Source organism: Falco naumanni, chromosome 1 (assembly GCF_017639655.2).
Source record: "Falco naumanni isolate bFalNau1 chromosome 1, bFalNau1.pat, whole genome shotgun sequence".
In the NCBI taxonomy this organism is placed as follows: Eukaryota; Metazoa; Chordata; class Aves; order Falconiformes; family Falconidae; genus Falco; species Falco naumanni.
Genome location: NC_054054.1, coordinates 92215204 through 92235563, shown reverse-complemented (window position 1 = coordinate 92235563; position 20360 = coordinate 92215204). Strand labels below are relative to the sequence as shown.

At 51.3% G+C, this 20360-nt stretch overlaps 1 protein-coding gene across 1 annotated transcript in view; it reads left to right on the top strand.

Moving 5' to 3' along the window:
• NOS1 (nitric oxide synthase 1) overlaps positions 1–20212 on the top strand; it is a 48405-nt gene extending 28193 nt beyond the window's left edge. The window contains exons 16-28 of the mRNA XM_040606371.1: positions 3513–3629; positions 3866–4040; positions 4456–4594; positions 5379–5457; positions 5990–6183; positions 6806–6975; positions 7227–7437; positions 8193–8280; positions 8577–8698; positions 9248–9396; positions 10036–10230; positions 11155–11273; positions 12284–20212. Coding sequence (XP_040462305.1) covers positions 3513–3629; positions 3866–4040; positions 4456–4594; positions 5379–5457; positions 5990–6183; positions 6806–6975; positions 7227–7437; positions 8193–8280; positions 8577–8698; positions 9248–9396; positions 10036–10230; positions 11155–11273; positions 12284–12299 — 1774 coding nt within the window. The 3' untranslated portion in view covers positions 12300–20212. The remainder of the gene's footprint in view (positions 1–3512; positions 3630–3865; positions 4041–4455; positions 4595–5378; positions 5458–5989; positions 6184–6805; positions 6976–7226; positions 7438–8192; positions 8281–8576; positions 8699–9247; positions 9397–10035; positions 10231–11154; positions 11274–12283) is intronic.
• The last annotated feature ends 148 nt before the right edge of the window (positions 20213–20360 follow it).

Below are 20360 nucleotides of genomic sequence, written 5' to 3'. Positions count from 1 at the left end.
CCTCTCGGAAGGGGATGTGAAATCCTCATGCAGGTTTCAAGTTTGCAAAGATTCAAGGGATGGGACCTGCCTGGAGGACCAGGGGATTGAGCAGGTGGAGGTCCCAGGGAGGATAAAAGCACTGACTCGGGCATGCCTGTGGACTCCAGCTTATAATTCCTTGGGCTGACATTTTCAAGCTTGTCTCTTCAGCTGTAAGAGGCAGGCATCTATAAAAAAACACCCTAAAAGCAGGGATTCCCCCAAAACCATTGAATCTGGGAGCTGAGGCTGTCCAGGAGACACCAAAATAGTAAGACTTGGAGGTGGAAGGGAGTTCCCAGTTATGTGGATGTAGGTGGGGGAGGGCTTGAGAACCAAATTTAACTTCTTGCATCATGTGAAAATATTTCTAGAGTAAATAAGAGCTGTTATAAATTCTGGCTGTGATGTTTGTAACAGTGAGTCTAGAAGTGGTACCTTGGAGACAGGGTCTGGGTTTTTAGAAAATCCCTCCTTGCTAGAAAATGAGCCTTAAGCATCCCAGTGCATGTCCCAGAGGCTGGGAAGTGAGGGCAGCCAGAAAAGTGTTAATCATTTGGGGCCTCCTCTAATTTTAGCTGTTAAGTACAATATATTTCGCTTAACTGGGACACTGCTCTGCTCTGGAGGCTCTCCTGAATTAACACAGTGATGCTTGCAAGTGGCAAAAGGCTTCTCCTTAATTAAGGAAGAATTAGCGCTGGCCAGTGGTACAGTGCAGTTTAACTGCCCTAACTTTCTGCTTGAGCAATGCAGAGCAGTGCCAGTGGGACTGAGAGCAGTGACAGACACGTCAGGGAGATGATTCGTACCTCTCCACTGCTGATGACACAGTGGTCTGTGTCCCGAAGTGGTCTCCTTGCTGTGCAGCCAAGTCACCTGGTGGATTCCACAGGGCTTGCGAGCCAAAACCCTACTAGGTGCCTTAGCAGGGACAGCTGACAAAACGGGACATGCAGGCTGCCCTGGAGGTTTCTGGGTGGAGAAGGGGCATTTTGCAAGTGGCTTTCACCCCAAGGATCTTCACTTTTTGGGGCTAGGTTTGTGCAATGTTGGGTTGGGTGTAGACGTGTCACCCATGGCCAGCCAGGAAGATTTGAGGAGGACAAAAGCACCTGAGCTCAATGCTGGCTGTCCCAGTCACCTCTAAATGTAATTTAAGGGACTGGCAGGAGTTTCTGAGAGCCAGGGCAGCCTGTGACTTAGTTACCTGACAGCAAAAGAGGTCAGAGTGCTGGAAAGAGCTACCTGCAAGGACAGATCAAAAGGGTGAAAGCTATTTTATCTGGAGGAGACAGAAATGTCGTGCGGTAGCAGACTTTACACAGGGAAAAAGGTGATTGTGTAGGCAGAGGGAATAAATTGCTCCCCGTGGTCCCACCACTATAGGCCAAGATGTCATGGCTCCATAGAATCATAGAATGGTTTGGGTTGGAAGGGACCTTTAAAGATCACCTAGTCCCACCCCCCTGCCCTGGGCAGGGACACCTTCCACCAGACCAGGTTGCTCCAAGCCCCGTCCAGCCTGGCCCTGAGCACCCCCAGGGATGGGGCACCCACAGCCGCCCTGGGCAACCTGGGCCAGCGCCTCACCACCCTCAGTTTCTTCCTTATATCTAATCTAAATCTGCCCTCTTTCAGTTCAAGCCATTCCCCTTGTCCTGTCCCTACACATCCTTGCAAAAAGCCCTTCTCCAGCTTTCCTGTCAGCCCCTTTAGGTACTGGAAGATGCTCTAAGGTCTCCCTGGAGCCTTCTCTTCTCCAGGCTGAACAACCCCAGCTCTCAGCCTGCCCTCACAGGAGAGGTGCTCCAGCCCTCGATCATCTTTGTGTCCCTCCTCTGGACTCGCTCCAGCAGGTCCATGTCCTTCTTATGCTGAGGCCCCAGAGCTGGACGCAGGGCTGCAGGGGGGGTCTCACCGGAGCGGAGCAGAGGGGCAGAGCCCCCTCCCTCACCCTGCTGGCCACGCTGCTGGTGATGCAGCCTAGGGTATGGTTGGCTTTCTGGGCTGCGAGTGCACATTGCCGGGTCGTGGTGAGCTTCTCATCCACCAGCACCCCCAAGTCGTCCTCAGGGCTGCTCTGAATCCATTCTCCTCCTACCCTGTATTTGAGCTTGGGATTGTCCCAACCCACGTGCAGGACCTCGCTGACATTAAGCTTGAAAAAAAACCTTTTGCAATGAAAGGACAACAGGGAGGAGACTGCCTGGGGAAGAGAGACTGTGTCAGCCTGGCATCTGGAAAAAAGTGGAGAGAGCAGCTCCTGCCCGTGCATCCTGTGGACCCCTGGCTCCATTCCCACTGAGGGATGCTGAGGGTGGCTGAGACCCCCCAGGGTGGGAATTGGTGACCTCTCTAAGCCACAGTGTCTCAAGGACCCTCCCAGGGCACTGCAGCTGCAGCTCTCTGACCACAGCCCAGGGGTTTTGCTGCGGCTGTGTATTTGATTCCTTATGTCTTACAGCAAGGGTTTCCTAAGGGTTTTCAGAAGCATTCATAAACCATTCCCATTTAAGGATCTGCTGGATCTTTAATATATATATTAATAAGGATAACATAGTCCATGCTTTAACAGTCACACCCCACCAGAAGGACCTATTCCTTTCAGCAAAAGCTGCTGTTGCCCCGACCTTCAGCCCAGCACCCAACTGGGGAGTTTGGGCTTCATGCCCGGCTAAATCGGTGGGCTGTGCTGCCCTGCCTTGGCCACATAACCCAGGGTGAGAACATGGCCCAGGGACAGCAGAGAAAGAAGTGGGTCCATCCAGATGTAGTGAAGCAGAAAAAGCATGAGAAGTCTGGCAGAAAGGAGGGGGCTCTGGAGCAGAGGTGGAGCACAGGGCTCTGCAACCCTGGTGGTTATTTTGCTCAGGGGTTGTCTCCTCTGCATGGTGTGCCGGGTACAGGAGGTCTGCTGTGACTCATCCACACACTACTGCTTCATTGCTCTGGCAGTATATTTAGAAACTCTTGTGTAGAGCAATTTTTGAAGATGGTTCAATTCAGAAATACTTCTGCTGCTGTCAGATTTTTTTCTCTGCTCCCCTTCCCCCTCCTCATCCCCTTTTCTCTCACTCGTTTGTTTTTTTACTTGCTATGAATGAAAAACCCTTCAGAATATCTGTTCAGACATATACCCGACCTTGTGTGCAGGCAGGGAAGGACAGGTAAAGCCAAATGTCCTGTCAGCTGGGAGCAATGTGGTGGCCAGCACCTGGGTCAGCCCACTGGGAGGTGACTGGAGGATTTCATGGAGAAGACCAGGTCCAGCCGGGGGCATGCAGTGTATAGGTTACTATGGCTTAACCCTGGGAGGGAGCACATTTCTCTGCTCTAGCCACTGATCACGGTGCCTGCTCGTGGAATATTGAGCCCTGAGCTCTATTTAGGTCTCCTCCACAATCTGGTCACCTTTGAGCACGCAGCCTGGTGGGAACCACAGACACATTTGTCACCACTGTAATACTTGATGCTGTCGCTGTTCACAGGAGCTACAAGGTCCGTTTCAACAGTGTCTCCTCTTACTCGGATGCACGGAAATCCTCAAGCGATGGCCCTGACTCCAGGGACAACTTTGAAAGCACAGGGCCCCTGGCTAATGTCAGGTAGGTAGGATGGGGTAGAGGTAGCAACCTCTTGTTGCAGAAGGGACAGAACAGGATGTGGTGCTGCACAGAGCCCCTTTCTCCTACTGCAGCTCTTATATAAAACATGATGTATTTCTGTAATGTGCAGATCTCTCCACAGTCCCTCCTGCTGATGGTGGTGGTGGTGGTGGAGGAGGGGGAGACATCAATGTCCTCCCCAGCTCAGCAGCCACAGCTGTGCCACCTCTTCGCAGGTTCTCTGTATTTGGGCTGGGATCACGTGCTTATCCCCATTTCTGCGCCTTTGCCCGGGCAGTGGACACCCTCCTGGAGGAGCTGGGTGGAGAGCGGATCCTCCGCATGGGAGAAGGAGATGAGCTCTGTGGCCAAGAGGAGTCCTTCAGGACCTGGGCCAAGAAGGTCTTCAAGGTAACCCACTTCCCTTGTGCTCCAGGGAGGAGCAGGGGGGAGCAGGACACAGGGACAGAGAAAAGCTAGTAGTTAGAGTAGGATCGAAACCCAGCCTCTCCTTCTCTACACCAGGATACCCAGCCATCACCCTTGCCCACAACAAAGAGGTTCTCCATATTTTGGTAGAGCTGATGTTCTGGTTTGTGCTGACTGCCAAAGGGTGAGCAATGTGCTGACTTCCTGCATTATCCCAGATGCCTGGGGAAGGAGGGCACCATGAGACATGCCCATGGCCACTGGTATAGCCCTACACCTTTGGAGGCTCCTTCTCCATGTGTTGGCTGAGGTGGGGTGGGACAAGGCAGGTCATGGGGCTTGGTCAGAAAGCCCAGGGGCAGCAGGGAGATGCCTGAGAGCCTGGTGCGTGCTGCAGGCAGCGTGCGACGTGTTCTGTGTGGGGGACGACGTCAACATCGAGAAAGCAAATAACTCCCTCATCAGCAACGACCGGAGCTGGAAGAGGAGCAAGTTTCGCCTGACCTATGTGGCTGAGGCCCCGGAGCTCACACAAGGTATGAAGAGGGGATCACCCCAGAGAGCTCTGGGCATGGGGCAGGTAGAGGAGAAGACATAGTGGGCTCAAGCTGGGGTGAAGGGGCCAAACCTCCTTACTCTTTCTGTGTTATATTCCCAGCATTTCAGTCTTGCCTTTCCCCTCCATCACATGCACAAGGAACAGTTTGTCATGGTCTGAGATCCCTCTGGCTGGTCCCTGTCTGTATCTGTAACAGAGATGTTGGGATATGATCTGATCTCCCTCCTCCTGACCCCATTTTTTGAAGCAAAGAGCTGGAAACCTGGGAGCTTTCCAAGCTTGCTTTGTCCAAATGCTGCTCCACTGAGCGTTGCGGTGCAATGGCAGGTCCAGCCCACCGACACCTGGCCCCTCAGCACGGCTCCTGCAGCTGATGATCTGCCGCACTGGCTTAGCTCTTCCCAAATTCAGCCGCTTTGCTACCAGCCAGGTGGTACTGGCAGCAAGAGGTGCATGCCTGCATGTGAGGGCACGTCCCCACACCTCATGAGGGTGGTTTCAGAGTCATCCTTAGTCACTAACAAAAGGGACACATGTTTGGTTTCCCCCCCTGGGTTTCTGATCCCCCAGGCTCACTGGAGATTTGCGGATAGGGGCAGGAGGGTGGTCAAGCCCACGGTCTGCTCGCTGCAGCTGGTGTCAGCCAACTCCAGTCTGAAGGGCTGAACCTGTAGCAGCAGCTGACAGCCCTGCAAAAGCCAGAAGCTGCCTGCCTTGGCCATGGTCTGCTGCATTGCTTCACTGACTCTTCTGCTCCACAGGACTGTACAGCATCCACAAAAAACGTGTCTATGCAGCACGGCTTATCACACGCCAGAACCTGCAGAGCCCGAAGTCCAGGTAGGAGATACAGCTGTCCTGGGAGCTGCGCGCACTCGTGGTGCACCCAAGCATCCATGCACGCAGTGCTGCACATGACCCTTGACCCCTGAATGTCCCATGGATACCATCTTTGTGGAAATTAGGACCAAGGCTGGAAGCCACATGAACCCAGTGAAGGGTGTTCCCTGCCTTTTTACATGGTGAAATCTCTTCTGCTACATAAATTAGCCTGCTGCCTGTAGGGATGAGAAGATGGGTGGCTGCACTTGTGGAGTGGCAGAGTGCATGTAAAGAAAGGATAAAATTGCTGAAGCAAGAGGTTAAACTGTTTTTTCCCTTTAAAAAAAAAACCTGAGGGTGAGTCAGCAGAGGGGGGGTGGGTGCTGCAGTGTTCTTTCTAGCTCCCTGCTGCAACTTTGGTGACACACTCAGTGGAGCACCAGGGCTTGGACCTGCCACCCAGCACACCCAGTGGCTCCTGAGCCAGAGCTCAGCGACTCCCTGAAGAATTCCCCCAAAACACACCCTGCTTTTTCTCCTTTCCCTGTAGCCGCTTAACGATTTTCCTGCGCCTCCACACCAATGGGCACCAGGAACTGCAGTACCTTCCCGGGGACCACTTGGGCGTGTTTCCAGGGAACCACGAAGACTTGGTCAATGCCCTGATCGACAGGCTTGAAGATGCCCCTCCGGCCAACCAGCTGGTGAAGGTGGAGCTCCTGGAGGAGAGGAACACAGCTCTAGGTAGCCACAGCCATCTCAGCATAGAGATGGCCTCCCTCCTCCTCGCCCATCCCCTGTAGCAGTTCTTGTAGCTTCTCAGGGAGGTAGATGGGCCCGGGACAAATCACTTCCCATCTCACTGCTCTGTTTGCCTGGATTGGGAGCACCTCCTTCATCCTTCCTCTGCCCAGAGCCATTGCTCATCTGAACTTGGGATGTAGAGTAAGGGTTTGAAGGGTGACCAGGGCCATGGGGAAGATACTTCCTTATTCTTCAGAAAAATAAACAGTGTTTGTATTCTTATGGAAAGAGCCATGTCTAGGACTGGAAAGAAGTTAAGAGATCTTGGTGGACCATCCTAACACTATATTTCAGGGCCTAGTGCCATGCACAGTGTAATAGGAGATGGAAAACAGTATTAACTCAGAGTAACAGAGGCTGGAGGTGGTGCAGTATCAGGCTCATATTTGTGCTCATTGTACAGCATCTCACTTGTAGCATGAGAATATCTCTTTGGCTCCTCTTTCCAGCTCTTCATCCTTCACTGTCTCAGAGCTAATAAGGGGAATGAAAGCAAGGATTTGTCCACCTTGGCTCTTATGCTCAGCTGATCCCATGTTTGTGCTGAATTCCCTCCTGGCAGGTGTCATCAGTAACTGGACAGATGAGAACCGTGTCCCACCATGCACCATCTTCCAGGCTTTTAAGTACTATTTGGACATCACCACCCCTCCCACACCCCTGTTGCTGCAGCAGTTTGCTTTGTTGGCCACCAGCGACAAGGAGAAGAAACATCTGCAGATCCTTAGCAAGGTAAAGCCTCAGACCTCAAGCCCTAAGTTCTTTAAGGCCCTGGGGACAACCACAACCTCAGGGTATTTTCATCCCACACTGTGGTTAGGCTGAGTCTCTACCTGTGACAGCAGAGCTCCTCCTGCCTGCCTCCACTGTCACCTACCCCAGCTTTGCCATAGGCCTGGTGGGATATCAGTTGAAGTACCTGGCTTGGAAGAGGGCAATGCTGCAGCTCTCTCCTCACTCCTTCCCTCTTTCTCTGGCTGTAGGGCTTGCAGGAGTACGAGGAATGGAAGTGGTCCAAGAACCCAACCATTGTGGAGGTGCTGGAGGAGTTCCCCTCAGTGCAGATGCCCTCCACGCTGCTGCTCACACAACTCCCCCTCCTCCAACCACGCTACTACTCCATCAGTTCCTCCCCAGAGATGTACCCAGGCGAGGTCCACCTCACCGTGGCAGTGGTCTCCTACCGCACGAGAGGTACCATGCTCATGCAGGGGCCAGTGGAGACAGGCTTGGCATGGGGAGCAGGGAAAAAGCATTTGTAAATGGGTAATTTGTAAATGGGTAAATGTAAAAGGTCTTTGGCAGAGAGATGGTATTTTAAAGCCTTTCTACCTGCTGCACTGACAAGATTCCTTCAACCCATGACATTGCTGTCCCATGTTGTGGAGAATGGTCATTTATCAAAGGGCAGTGTATTGCAGAGGTGCCAGATCTGGATCAGGTACCAGCAACAGACTAGCCACTGTGGCTCCAAGCTCCATGTAGGATCATGTTTGCCCACACCAAAGTCCATGTTGTTGCTAGCCAGATTTCTGTACCTGTGCAAGCCCTGATGTGTCCAAGCAGCCCTGGTCATGGTTTAGATGGACACAGCTCCAGCACCCCTGCAGCAGGTAGGATGCAGGGGAAGACAGTGGCCATTCATCTGGGGCTGCCATGGAGGGCTTGTGCCTGGAAGCACCACAGCATGTTGCTGCTTCTGCCAAAAAGGACCAAAAAAAAGCTGGGTGCTTCCTAAGTATTGTGGAGGTCCAGCTATCCCAGGTCTGGGTCCTGGGTGAATTTGGGTAGCTCCACAGATGGATCCAAGTGCCAAACTTCCACCAAGTTCATGAATGCAAAGATACTAAATGTTTCAGTGGGATGTAGCAGGGAGGGTTTCAGAAAAGAAAGCAACTGGAGTAGTTGGCTGGTGTGTCAAGTACAGACCTCCTTCCCTCCCCTCCTAGATGGAGAAGGACCAATCCACCACGGAGTCTGCTCCTCTTGGCTCAACCGGATACAGACTGATGAAGTAGTGCCCTGTTTTGTAAGAGGGTAAGCGGTCCACACAAGGCAAGGGGTGAAACAGATGGGGCGAGCTCCCTTGCAGGATGAGTTCTTTGTCCTCGATTCTTCTTTGCAAAGCTCTAAGGGTGCAGGGAAAACAGGGTTGGACTTGTGAGCAAATGGGTCCCTCTCAGGTGCAGTTCTTCTGCACTAAAATGTTGCTTTCTGGGATTTCACCTCATTTTCTACCCCTCCTTCTCTGGGTGGTGTCCCAGCTTGCTGTGGACAAAGGTGAGGGAGGGAGCACCTTGCTTGGATTTAACTGGTGTCTTCAATGTGTGCAGTGCACCCGGGTTCCACCTGCCCCAGGACCCCCAGGTGCCCTGCATCCTCATTGGCCCTGGCACAGGCATCGCCCCTTTCCGGAGCTTCTGGCAGCAGCGGCTTTTTGAAATCCAGCACAAAGGTGGGTTGACACTTGTTCCTCCTGTTTCTCAGCTTGAGCGGTGCTCAGGAACTCTGGGCGGGTGGTGTGGGGATGCGGGTCCAGTCCCCTGCCTGGGCTGCCCCAGCAGAGGCAAAGGGCTTCTTGCAGCAGTGGCTGTTCCCAGCGCAGGCTTGGAGGTCAAACTCCCAAAACAAACTCCATGACAATCCTCCTGTAAAACTCTGCAGTACTGCAGTGCTGGCATTATTTTTAAACGTCATTTAATGTAAACTTACGTAAAACATATTTTTTTCACTGATCACTTAGACCATTTAAGAAAATAAAATTTAATTTCTCCCCAAAATCTGACACAAGCACCCCTGCCATGTGACCCCAGGCCATGTGCTGGCTCAGGCAGTGCATTACCTCCTCCTTGCTGGTTTTTCCTCCCTCCCAGTTTGGCCAGGGAAGGCTCCTGGCAGTCTTGCGCAGGGTGCTGGGACTGCTGGCAGATCTGGAGGGAAGTGGCTTGCAGAAAGGGGGTATTGGTGGTCCCCGGACTAACTGCTTCCTCCATCTCTCCCCCAGGTCTGAAGCCTTGTCCTATGGTCCTGGTATTTGGCTGCCGGCAGTCCAGGATCGACCACATTTACAAAGAGGAGACACTCTTTGCCAAAACCCAAGGTGTCTTCAGAGAGCTGTACACAGCCTACTCTCGGGAACCGGACAAACCAAAGGTGCATGGCAGGCACTGCTCTGGTCCTGGTGGGCAGACCTGGGAAGCCGTAGCCAACCGGCATGGCGTGGAGATGCTGGTTCCTTGGCACAGCCATGGCAGCTCATGCCCTGGGGCACTCTAGTCGTAGAAGTGTGCAGGATCGTGCCCTTCTCAGTGCAGCCCCACTCCTAGAGCGCATCCCCATCCCTGTGCCAGTCCAAAGGTGTGCTCATATTGCTCGTGCTTTTCCCTGGAGGGCTGCAGCTGCCCTCACCAGGCGAGAGCAGATAAGGAGCGGAAAAGGCATGTTTTCCCAAGCGGGTGGGCAAGGAGGTTTGCCACCCAGTGGGGTGCCCCAGTGCCAGTGCAAATATCTGGTCCAAATCCACACCGCCACCTGAGCAGGCCTGGCAATGAGGTATATGGTGAAGGTGTGAAAATGCAGGAGCAAGGCAATGTTTTGCTGCTTTCCCCATCTCTTTTCTATTGTGGTGGGTGCTGTGAGGTGTAGGCATGCTCCCCTGCGGAGGTGATCACATTGCACTGCTGCCTCAAAGGCAGCACACAAAGCTGGTGCACACAAAGCTGGCTGGAGCATGCAGGTGGACAGGGCTGAGAAGCTGTAGTTAATCTCAACTCCCACCTCCTCCTGCCTCAGAAATACGTGCAGGACGTGTTACAGGAGCAGCTGGCCCAAACCGTGTTCAAAGCACTGAAGGAGCAAGGAGGCCACATCTACGTCTGCGGGGATGTCACCATGGCCGGGGATGTCCTCAAGACCATTCAGCGCATCATGAGGCAGCAGGGCCAGCTGTCGGTGGAGGAGGCAGGTGCTTTCATCAGCAAGCTGCGGGTGAGTAGTGTCTGCACCACGAGACACCGTGCAACCTCCCGCCACGGGCACTGCACCTGGTGCCTCCTGCTGCAGAACGGGCAGCACCGAGGTGACAGACACTGGGGGTGGATTGCAGCTCCCACCCATGCTGCCTGCACCAGGGCAAGGTTGGGAGTGTGATCTTCCAAAGCTTTGGGTGCGCAGCGGAAGTCACCTTGCTTTGCAGGAGCTCTGCTGCAGGCTGCAGCCCCCTCAGCTTGTGCTGGACTCCTGTGATGAGCCTGCTGCTGTGCTAAGCACAAGCTCTTTTTGGCATCCTTAGTAGCCCAAGCAGGCTTGTTCACCTTACTGAGTTCCTGCTGTCCCTCCATCACTGCAGCAATCCAACAGGGCAGTTTGTGGGTCCCCTCCCCAAACTTCTTCTGTCTGCGTGGCTGGCTGGGTGATACTCTTGGGCAAATATGTTGATGCAGGCACTGCAGCTGAAGCATAAGTGAACTCAGTTTGGGACCCAGGCCCAAGAACAGATGCTCCAATGGCTCTGCTTCTCCCCAGGAGGACAACTCAGCCTGATTCCTATGGCACCACCCCTTCTGAACCATGTCCCCACACTCCATCCAGGAGCCGAGGGAGCCCAAACCCATATTTTTAGCTGGTTTGCAAGAAAAAGCTCTTATTCATGGGCTGGCCCCAGGCCCTGATGGCCAGGCAGTCCCTGGGTTGCCAGCAGTTGAGGAGATCTAACCTTGAGAAGGTCATTCCACCTCCCTGCTTATTCTGTACCTCAGCCCTGTCCCACCAGCTCTTGTGCCAGGGTCCAGAATGCTTGTTGTGTATTTGATACCTACCTACAACACAAGAGCTTTGTGGTGCCGCAGCAACCCCAACTGTTTGTAAATACTCTTTTTTTCCCCACTGCTTCTCTCCCATCCTCTGTTTCAGGATGACAGCCGGTACCATGAGGATATTTTTGGAGTCACCCTGCGTACATACGAAGTGACTAACCGCCTTAGATCTGAGTCTATTGCATTCATTGAGGAGAGCAAAAAAGATACAGATGAGTGAGTTGACATGTTTATGTTAACCCCCCTGAAACTGTCTCCCAAGCATGTGGGCTGTGGGATGGGGAAGGCAGCTTTAACTTTTGCACGCAGGTGGTCCTTCTTATGGCAGAAGCTGAGAAAAGGCATTTAATTTTTGCGCTGGAAGCAGAGGCTGCTACCCAGCAGTGTCTCTGAAATAGCTGTCATCTTGCTAGGACAAATCCCGCCCCCCCCCCCGCCCCAGCCTTCCCAGGTTATTGCACCCACTGTACCAATCTGCTCAGACCTGACAGTCCCATTCAAATGGTGATGCAAAGCCAAAGAGTGCTGCCTGCCTCTGCTCCCCAGCCAGCCAGCTTGCAGATGATGGGCTGGAAGGCTTGCAGGACCCATGGCAAGGGGTCCAGTGCTGGCTGCAGGGGGGCCTGGCTGGCTCCAGGGGTGCAGGCAGCAGGTACCCACAGGGGGAGAGGTCTCCAGGCTGCTGCATGCCTGGTTAGGAAAGATCTAGAAAATTTTCTTTCCACTGTTGTAAAAACAACCAAAAAAAAGTAAAAGCTTTGACATTTGCTATGTTTGTTTCTGCTCTACCATGTCTTGCCATTTGCTCAGTTCTGTCGTGGTGGGATTTTCCCTGGCTGAGCAGAAGGATTATTTGGGATAAAGAACAGGCAGCTGCATGGATCTTGCTCCTTGTCCTGGCCCTCAGTAGTCTGGGGTGCAATCCCTTCCCTGCACTCCCAGCTATGCCATGTAGCACCCAGCTGACCCAGAGGGGGTTTCCCAACATCTGAGGTTTAGTATGAATTTTTCTCCAACACAGCACATACTCTGGGGTCTGCACTTTATACAGAGTGCGTTAGTCTCCCACCACTAGGTAAGGATAAGGGTTACCTACCTGCCCACCTCCCACAGCTGCAAAGGGCTCTGTAAATTCCTGTCTACAACATGGTCAGTTGGAAAGTCATGGTGCTCAGATGCTCCTCACTGCTCCCTCTAAGGCTGGCGTTTCTCCCTTTCCCTTGCAGGGTTTTCTGCTCCTAACTGGACCCTTCACCCCAAGGGGATGCCAAACCAGTCCCAGCACCTGTTGCCCCCTCCAACCGGAGGGCACTGGGTTTTGTATTTCATGGACACAGTGGCTCCTTTTCCACGGGGAACTACCCATGGAAAGCGCTCTGTCTCTCGTCCTGTTGTTGTGTCCTGATGATGATGATGATAATTTTTATTTCCTTTTTTTCCTCTTTCTCTTGCTCTTGTCCTGTGGCCATTTCTTTTCAACCCCTTTCCCTTCCCTGGATTTCCCCACTGAAGTACGATGGCTTTATAACCTGCAGTGGCTCTTAACAGAACTTCACATTTCTCTTTCTCATGAGGGCATTTTGCAGCTGCATGAAATCACCACTTTTGTGATCATCTGCGTTTTTGGTGTTTTGGGGGAGAGCAGAGGTGGCAGGGGCTGGGCAATGGCTCAGTCTTGTTGCTTGACCAGAGCTGGGGGTTGTTGCCCCCAGGCTCCCCCTTTCCCTAGCTGGGAGTTTGGCTGAATCCTTGCATTTTCATGGCTTTCCTTTGGACTTGTACAGACCTGGGCATATGCCTGAGGCTGGGGGCAGATGATGTGCAATGCCCTCATGTCTATGAACTTTGTACATCCCTGAGCAGACTGGGTACAAATGTGTGTTTTGATCCAAAGGGTGGGATGTCCCTGATTCACGTGTCATGATTTCTCCTAAATATACCCTGTGCTATGTTTGCTTCCTTCTCTGCTCCCTGTTCCCTGTGAGCCTCTCCTTTTGCTCAGTCCCCACTTTTGCTGCCATGAAAGTGCTCCCACAAAGGAGCAAGGACCAAACACACAGGCTGATGTGTATGCTAGGTTAAAAACGCATAGCAATGACTGCTGCTTGGCCAGGCTGTCCTCTGGAGGGCTTTACAAGAGATATGTGACCCTGTGGCCATGATGCTGGTGGAAGAGATTGAAGGACTGGCTGCATTCCAGAGCTTTGCATGCTGTGAAGTGTGAACCCTCTCCCAGGTGAGACTGGAAAGCCACAAGGATGGGAGAGAAGCAGCTCCAACCCCAGCTGCAAGATGCACCTCCTGGTAACAAAGCCTATTTGGAAGGCAGCACTTGAAGGGTTACAGAGGCTCCTGGTCTTTGGGGAGGATGTGCCAGCCGAGGATCCTTGAAAGCTCAGACAGCATCAGCTCCACCTTAGCGCAGTCTCTGTTCTGGGACAGCAGACTGCAGCCAATTCCACACCTTCGGGAGCAGAAAGTGCCAGCACGGAGCGACCTGCCTGCCAAGAGAAATACATGTGGCATCTCGATGGCAAGCCAGTCCCCTCTGTAGGCTCTGCACCACCTGCCAATGGCCCGAGCTGTCTCTGCTGGGACATCTCATGTGAGAAGGGAGGTGAGATCAGCTGTAAAGGTGCTGTGTGATTTTGGGCTCTGACACGCTCACACCTCAGCTCTGCTGCAAAAATCTGGCCCCAAAAGCAATCTGTTAACACAATCACAGAAAGGTATTGGTCCCTTTAACAGAGAAAAGCTGTCTGCAAGGTAAAGCATACGTGACCTTGTACATCCTTCCTCTTTCTCCTCCTTTCCTCACCCTGAAGAAGGTTTGTCCTCCCTCATTGCCAGCACAAGGACAGCAGGACATGGTTGCAGCTCTTGCTGGAGGCAGGGGTATGGCGTTGATGTTTTGAGCCGGTAGATGCTAATCCTTTCCTTCTGCCTCTGCTCTGCTGAACTGTGCATGGAACAAAGCACCAAAGCCAGCAACAGCAGAGGGCTTATCCAGGAGCTGCAATGGTGAGCTTGCTTTCAGAGGGCTAAGATTAGCTGCCCTAAGCCAAAGTCAGAACAAGAAGAGCTGCAGGAGGTTCGCTGCTCTCCCAGCCTGTGGTACAAGCGGTGCTGGCTCCCCTGGCCCCAGATTGTGCAGTTATTCTTACCCTCAGCCAGGACCTCCTGCCCTTTGCTGCTTAGTTGGCCACGTTTCCATATGCTGTGACCATCTTCTGCAGCTTTGAGTCCCTGAATGCTTGAAGAAGCTCCAGCCCAAAAGCCAGGAGCGAAGGCCTTCAGGCACAGAGAATTTGCGATCCAGGTCTCTGTTTCGCTCGTCCCAGCAGAGCATCTAGCGTGGTGTAAAATGCGAATGAATGCTGCCACGATGTGGCCAGAGCTGAGCTCGCTGGTCTGGCAGGGCAGTGGGAGCAGGGTTTGGAGCCAAGTGCAAGGCCAGGTTTGTGTCACTGCCTGGGGGCTTTGTGACCTGGAGGTGAAAGCAGGAGAAAGAGCAGCCCATGGTCCATCTCTGTGGGCTGTGCCCTAATCGCAGGGCAGGCAGTGGGGTGGGGGAGCTGGGTCTCTTTGATGCTGGATGTGTGAATTTGGGCAGATATCCTGTCTGTGGGAGACAACTTCCTGGCCCTAGAGCTGTGAACATACAGCAAGTGTGGCCCTATCCCCAATCCTATGGCTGCAGAAACGGAGCTAAAGAAAAAAATAATCAAACTCATCCCCTTCTTTTGGGAAATTTGCTCCTGGCTCTAGACTTTGTGCTCTGGTCCTCCTTTTCGTAGAAGAAGCAATGAAATCTGAAGAGGAGGTAGTGCCCAAAGAAATGCCCTTGTCTTCGTCCTCTTTCCAGCTCATCCTGTGTTGCTGGCAATTAGTTTTCTCCTGTCCTGCCTTCTGCCTGTATCACTGTAACATCTCCCATCTGGAAGTCATAGTATTGCTGGAATCTATGTCTGAGATGAATTGGCTTGCTGTTCCTGCACCCCAAAACTTGCCACCTCCATCTCCCACTTCCACCTGGGCCACCAGTGAAAACAGCGGGGAATTGCAGCAGCGAAGGGAGCAGGGTGTTCACCTTGCCTTCAGTGGGATCTCCAAAGGGGTCTGTGCCAGCCAGGCAGCGAAGTCTCAAGTTCAACAGGCATCAGGTAGGTGAGTCCTTCAGAGCCCTTTGGAGGGGAAATGCTGTTTTAAGGCCAGCTTCCCTGCCTGGCCCTGGAGAAGAAACACCCTCCCTGCCATGAAGGTCCATGAAGTTAGTGTGTCCCCCAGGGCTCTGAGCTGACTCTCTTCTCCCTCCGCCTGAGTAGGACTGTTCGCTCCTCTCAAGCTGCACCACTGGGAATTTTGATTCATTGTTTTTCGTTGAGTCAGTCTCAGACGTCTTAACTTCTCCTTCATCTCCCTTACCTGCAGGGGCTTCACACTCCCCTCAAACTTAATTTTCTCCCACAGTGAAGGGGGAAATAAACTTGTGGATCTGCTTTATCATTTCACAAATGTGGCTCTTCCACTAGTTGTCTAGACTCTGCTCATCTCAGCATGACATTTCTGACGCATGGGTGTAGCCACAATATCGCCGGTGTGCATAAACGGCAGAGAGCAAGGTGAGGTCTGCTTCAGGCCGGTGCCATGAGCTGCTCGGGGGTGTCATGCATGGAGGGGTCGTGCCTCCTGTGCATTCAGTTCACCAGTCTGTCACCTCTGGGTGCCTGCTGCCCATCCAAGCTCCTCACAGCCCCACGAGGCTCCTGCAGTGAGGGGTACTGGACCTGATGGACACCCAGCCTGATGCAGTGTCCAAGTCCCTCTCCTGGCAGATGTCCACCACTTCCCGTTTTGAGCAGCTCTGCTCCTTTTCACTCCCCAGGTATTAAACATAAAGAGGCTCTTTTCTAAACAGGAGTTTTGATTTTCAAGAATCCATGAAGTGAGGGGTTTTTGCAAAGATTTTAATTCATAGGTCTTTCAAATGTCCACAGTAAGTTATTATATGAACTTGAAAACTCATGGGAAACATTTCTCTGTTTTCCCAACCTGCTGTGTCCCCTAGCAAGGAAAAATTGTTTATTCAGTGCAAGGGTATTTACTGCCTGTGTTGTTGATGATTCCAAAGGTTTCATCTCCCCAGAAGGACTGCCTGGGAGTTTTTTATTCTTCTTTTTATGAGATACAGCAGGAAAATAATGAGACTTCTGCCATCAGGAACAGACTCTCAAAGATGACACCTCTGCAGTCATTGCTGGGTAGCCCTAAGTTCGTTGCACTAGAGGAACCAAGCCAGTCACATCCATCCATACTGGCCAGAGAAATGGGGTTTGAGTTTGGGCTGTCCACACTCCCTGTCCGCTGTCCTGTGCCTGCGTGTCCAGCAGGGGACTGTTCACACCCAGAGCAGTGTGAGCAAATGTGTCTGTGCATGACCAGTAAACTTGCTGTTGTGTCCTGAGCAAATGTGATTGCACCTATGCAGAAGAGGAGATGGGAAGAAACAGGAGCTGCATGAACCTGTGTTCAGTCTAACTGCGATTGCTCTGTTAGTTCCTTTACTGTTAGTATCCAAGGCCTCTCAACCCGTCCCAGGCTGTAACTCAGACTCCTTCTACTACTTCCCTCTGGAGATCCCTCCTTTCTCCCTGCCTGCCCAGCCAAAAGGTGCAGCTAGCTGCTCGGCAAGGGTATGCCTGGGAACGGCGACAGACTTACAGTGCCTTGTGCTGGGAAGAGACTATTGCACTGCGGCTGCTCTCCCATTCCTGCTCTCTCCAGAGATGCTCCTAGCACACAGCGACTGGGGGCCGAGTGGAACAGATGACTTCGTTTCACAAGTGGAATTCTGAGTGGGAAAATTCACCCTGGGATAACTGAGAGCAAACTTTGAGAGCCGTGCTCTGCAATTAGTCTCCCACTGATGGGGTTTCATAGGGATAAGGAGGCAGTGCGAGGTCAGAGAGTGGGTGCAAGCTGGGCACCACCTTCTGCAAGCACTGTGGGTCTGTGAACAGCTACCACGTACTGGAGACCACAGTTTTATTAAGCTGGTGGCAGGGGAAAGGGTGTGTTTGTGCTTGAAGCCTCATGGACTTGCTCAAAGCTCAAGTCAAAGCTGCTGCCTCCAGATTTGTGCCCACTGAAGCCATTAGAGTCCTCTGATTTATACCTGTAGGGAAGCTGCAGAGAGTTCCCAGCGTTTTTTAGAAGGAGAATTTCATGCTCAAAAGTAAATTTTGTTCCTGCTTTCACTGGGGACAACTTCTCAGCTTCAGAATTGCTCTGATAAGTTTGCAATTGCGTTGATAGTTCCAGAGGGGAGGGCAGTCCCTTTACAGAACAGATGGAGATTAATTTTCAAGACCATTCAACTTTGCTGTAACTCTGCCTTTGTTATAACAATTTCTTCTGCTACAACAGGAAAAGCAAAACTTGGCCAGTGCTGAAAGGTCTTGAAAATTGTATTCCCAAACTTGGACAAAATTAGTCTAGAATCTGAGTCCTCCCAGGTAGAAAATGCTTTCCACATCCGGCTTCAGTGGCACTGGGAATTTTAGCAGCTTGAAGGACCAGGCTTTCACAGCGGCAGCAGCAGCAGTTCCATGGTGGCAATATTTTTGCGTGTGTCAGTCTGCACTCGCACTTGCCTGCAATGCATGACTCTAGTAATCTATTTGAAATCTACCCTCAACAGGGAGATCTGAGCTCTAGCTTCTTCCATATGGCCATGTGTTTAATAGGAAATCAGGGGAGTGGGAGAAAGCTAATGGGATTGCTGCCTTAAAGCACTTGGTTCTAGAATAAAAACAGATCTTACCAGAGGTCAAAATTAGCTTGATATTAGCATGGGTACAAGGGCAACTCATGAAATATTTAAGCATTGTAATGCAGAGACACTTTTTCCTGCTGTGCCAGGAATGAAGTAGACTAGAAACTCTTGGCCTCCACCCCTACAGATGTTTGACTGTGATAGACATTTTTGCCATCAAAATCACAGGAAAAAAAACAGATTGTGAGTTCATAGCTGAGCAGTTGCAGCTTGTTTAGCAGTGAGAGCCCCTCACTGTGAGGGCTGCTGCTTTCCTGCTTTACTCATTCATGTACCTACCTGGCCAGATTTCAGGGAGGGAGGAGGAAGCACTTCAAAAGCAAGAAAATCAAACCTGTGAGCCTTGCCCTGAGAATCCCTCACTTAGCAGGAGCGTACAGGCCAAGGCTTTGCAGGTAAATCTTCACTACCACGGTGTGGAAGTGGGCAGTGCAGCAGGGACTGCTTTGTATCTGTGGACCAAAGCTTGCAAAAGCTGTTCTGGGGCTACGGAAAAGCAGGAGTGCGAGCTGGGCTGTAGGTAGGGTAGGCTTCTGTGCTGCCTGCAGGGTCTGCACACAGCTGTCTGTAGGGCTGGTTCCGAAATCTGCTAGTGAAAAACACTGGGGAAAGTCTTTTTCTTCCAGGTGCATTCCTAATACTTTAAAAATTTAGAGACTGAATACTGAAAAAGTTGATCTAAAAGAGCAAATGATTGGGGCTTCTTTTTGTTGCTTTCGTTTCATGTGTTGGTTTTGGGCGGCAAAAGCAAATAAAAAGTATATCAAATGAGTTTGGATTAAATCAAATATTTTGTTCCCACAATATTAAGTGGTGGAGATTTTAAAATTTTCCAAGGGGAACAAAACTTCCTTAATATGTGTTCAACTCCTAAAGAGACATCAACGCTACTTGCTTCTGAGCCTGCTTTTTTATTTTTCTCTCTGTGTAATTGTGGCGTGGAATTGTGTCTCAACAAAATACACTTTACAGTACTCAACAGGATGTCCAGAAACAGAAGATGATGTTTCAGAATCTCCCCACGCCCAACACTGAAATGATGGCTTTGAAGCCAGTGAAATTCAAGGCAAAATGTCTCCTTTGCTAGAATTCTACAAAATAGGCACATGTCCACAATTCCCAAGGTTAAATGTGCTCTGCTGCCTTAAGATGCCTTCAAAAAACCCTGGGATCTGTATGCTGAAAAGAGCTTGAGAATAGATTCCCTGAGATGCAGCAACATTCCCAGCTCTTCCAGAGTGTACACAATTCCCCAGGCAGTAGATGAACAGAGTAAGATGACTTTCAGCCAGGACTCATTGCTTTTTAGATTGCATGTAGTAAGAAACATGAGTTCTGCCAGCTGCCCAGGGAATTTGATATTCAATGCCAATTAATTTTTGTAATAGGAACGGGGTTTTATTCCTGCAATTCCCTTAGGCACCTTTGAAAAGTATAAGCCTCAAAGGTTGGTTTGGATCTTTTTTTTCTGGTGGCCTTTTTCCTGAAGAGCAGTGGTGCTGAGATGAGAAAGGGGACTGGGCTGTGAAGGGTAGCAGCTTTGGGGCAGGCAACTCCCAAACCTTCCATTGCAGAGGTTTTCTAAACTCTCCAGATGTGGGTAAATTCTGCTGTGCTAGACGGGACTCCAACCTCTTGCTGCTCTCTGGTCCTCCTGCTCCTTCCTCCCTCTCCTCAGCACCTCCTCATGTCAGTCACTGTGCCTTCATTTGGTTTATAAAATGATGCCATGATTTAAGACTGGCACATTGTCTTTACTCTCACTTTGCATCTCATAAGACAGGTATGTGTGGAGGGGGGCATAGCTTATTTTGTAGCTTTTTCTGTGATCCTAAGGTAGGTTTCTTCTGAGGAGTAAAGGGGTGGGGACAGTGGGAGCAGGGATGAGCCGGTGTTGTATTTGATCATACCAGTGCTTTAAGCGGTCAGAAACATGGTTTTCCCCTACCTCTGAGCTCTCAATGCTGCTAAAATCTCTGCCATTCGTACAATGTACTCCAGCCCCCTCTCTCGGACTGACTCTGGCTCTGTTTGCAAGATATCCACATTGTTCTAAAGCATGCACCTCTTTATGTATAGTTCCAATCTTCTGATTTTATGGAATACTTATGCCTGTTTGCATTACAGTCAAAATAAAAGAGTGAACTAAAATCTAGCAGACCTTGTTCCTCTCTTATCTCTGGGGTTTTAATGCTGAAAGGCCTCTCCTGGTATCTTGGGCTTGCTCTGTAAGGCCAGAGCACTATAAATAGGGTGGTGGTGTCAATCTGCAGTATCTATTTATCTGCAAGACAGAAACACTTTCTCGTAAGGTTGCTTGAGTCACAGCACTACATGTTTCACATCATTTATACCACATCCACTGGGAATATGCCACAGTCAAGCCAGTAAGGCTGTCTGCACACAATCCAGGGCAGCTTTTGATGCTGGAGCCTCAGGAACATAGCAGCAGTACTCCTAGTGGGACC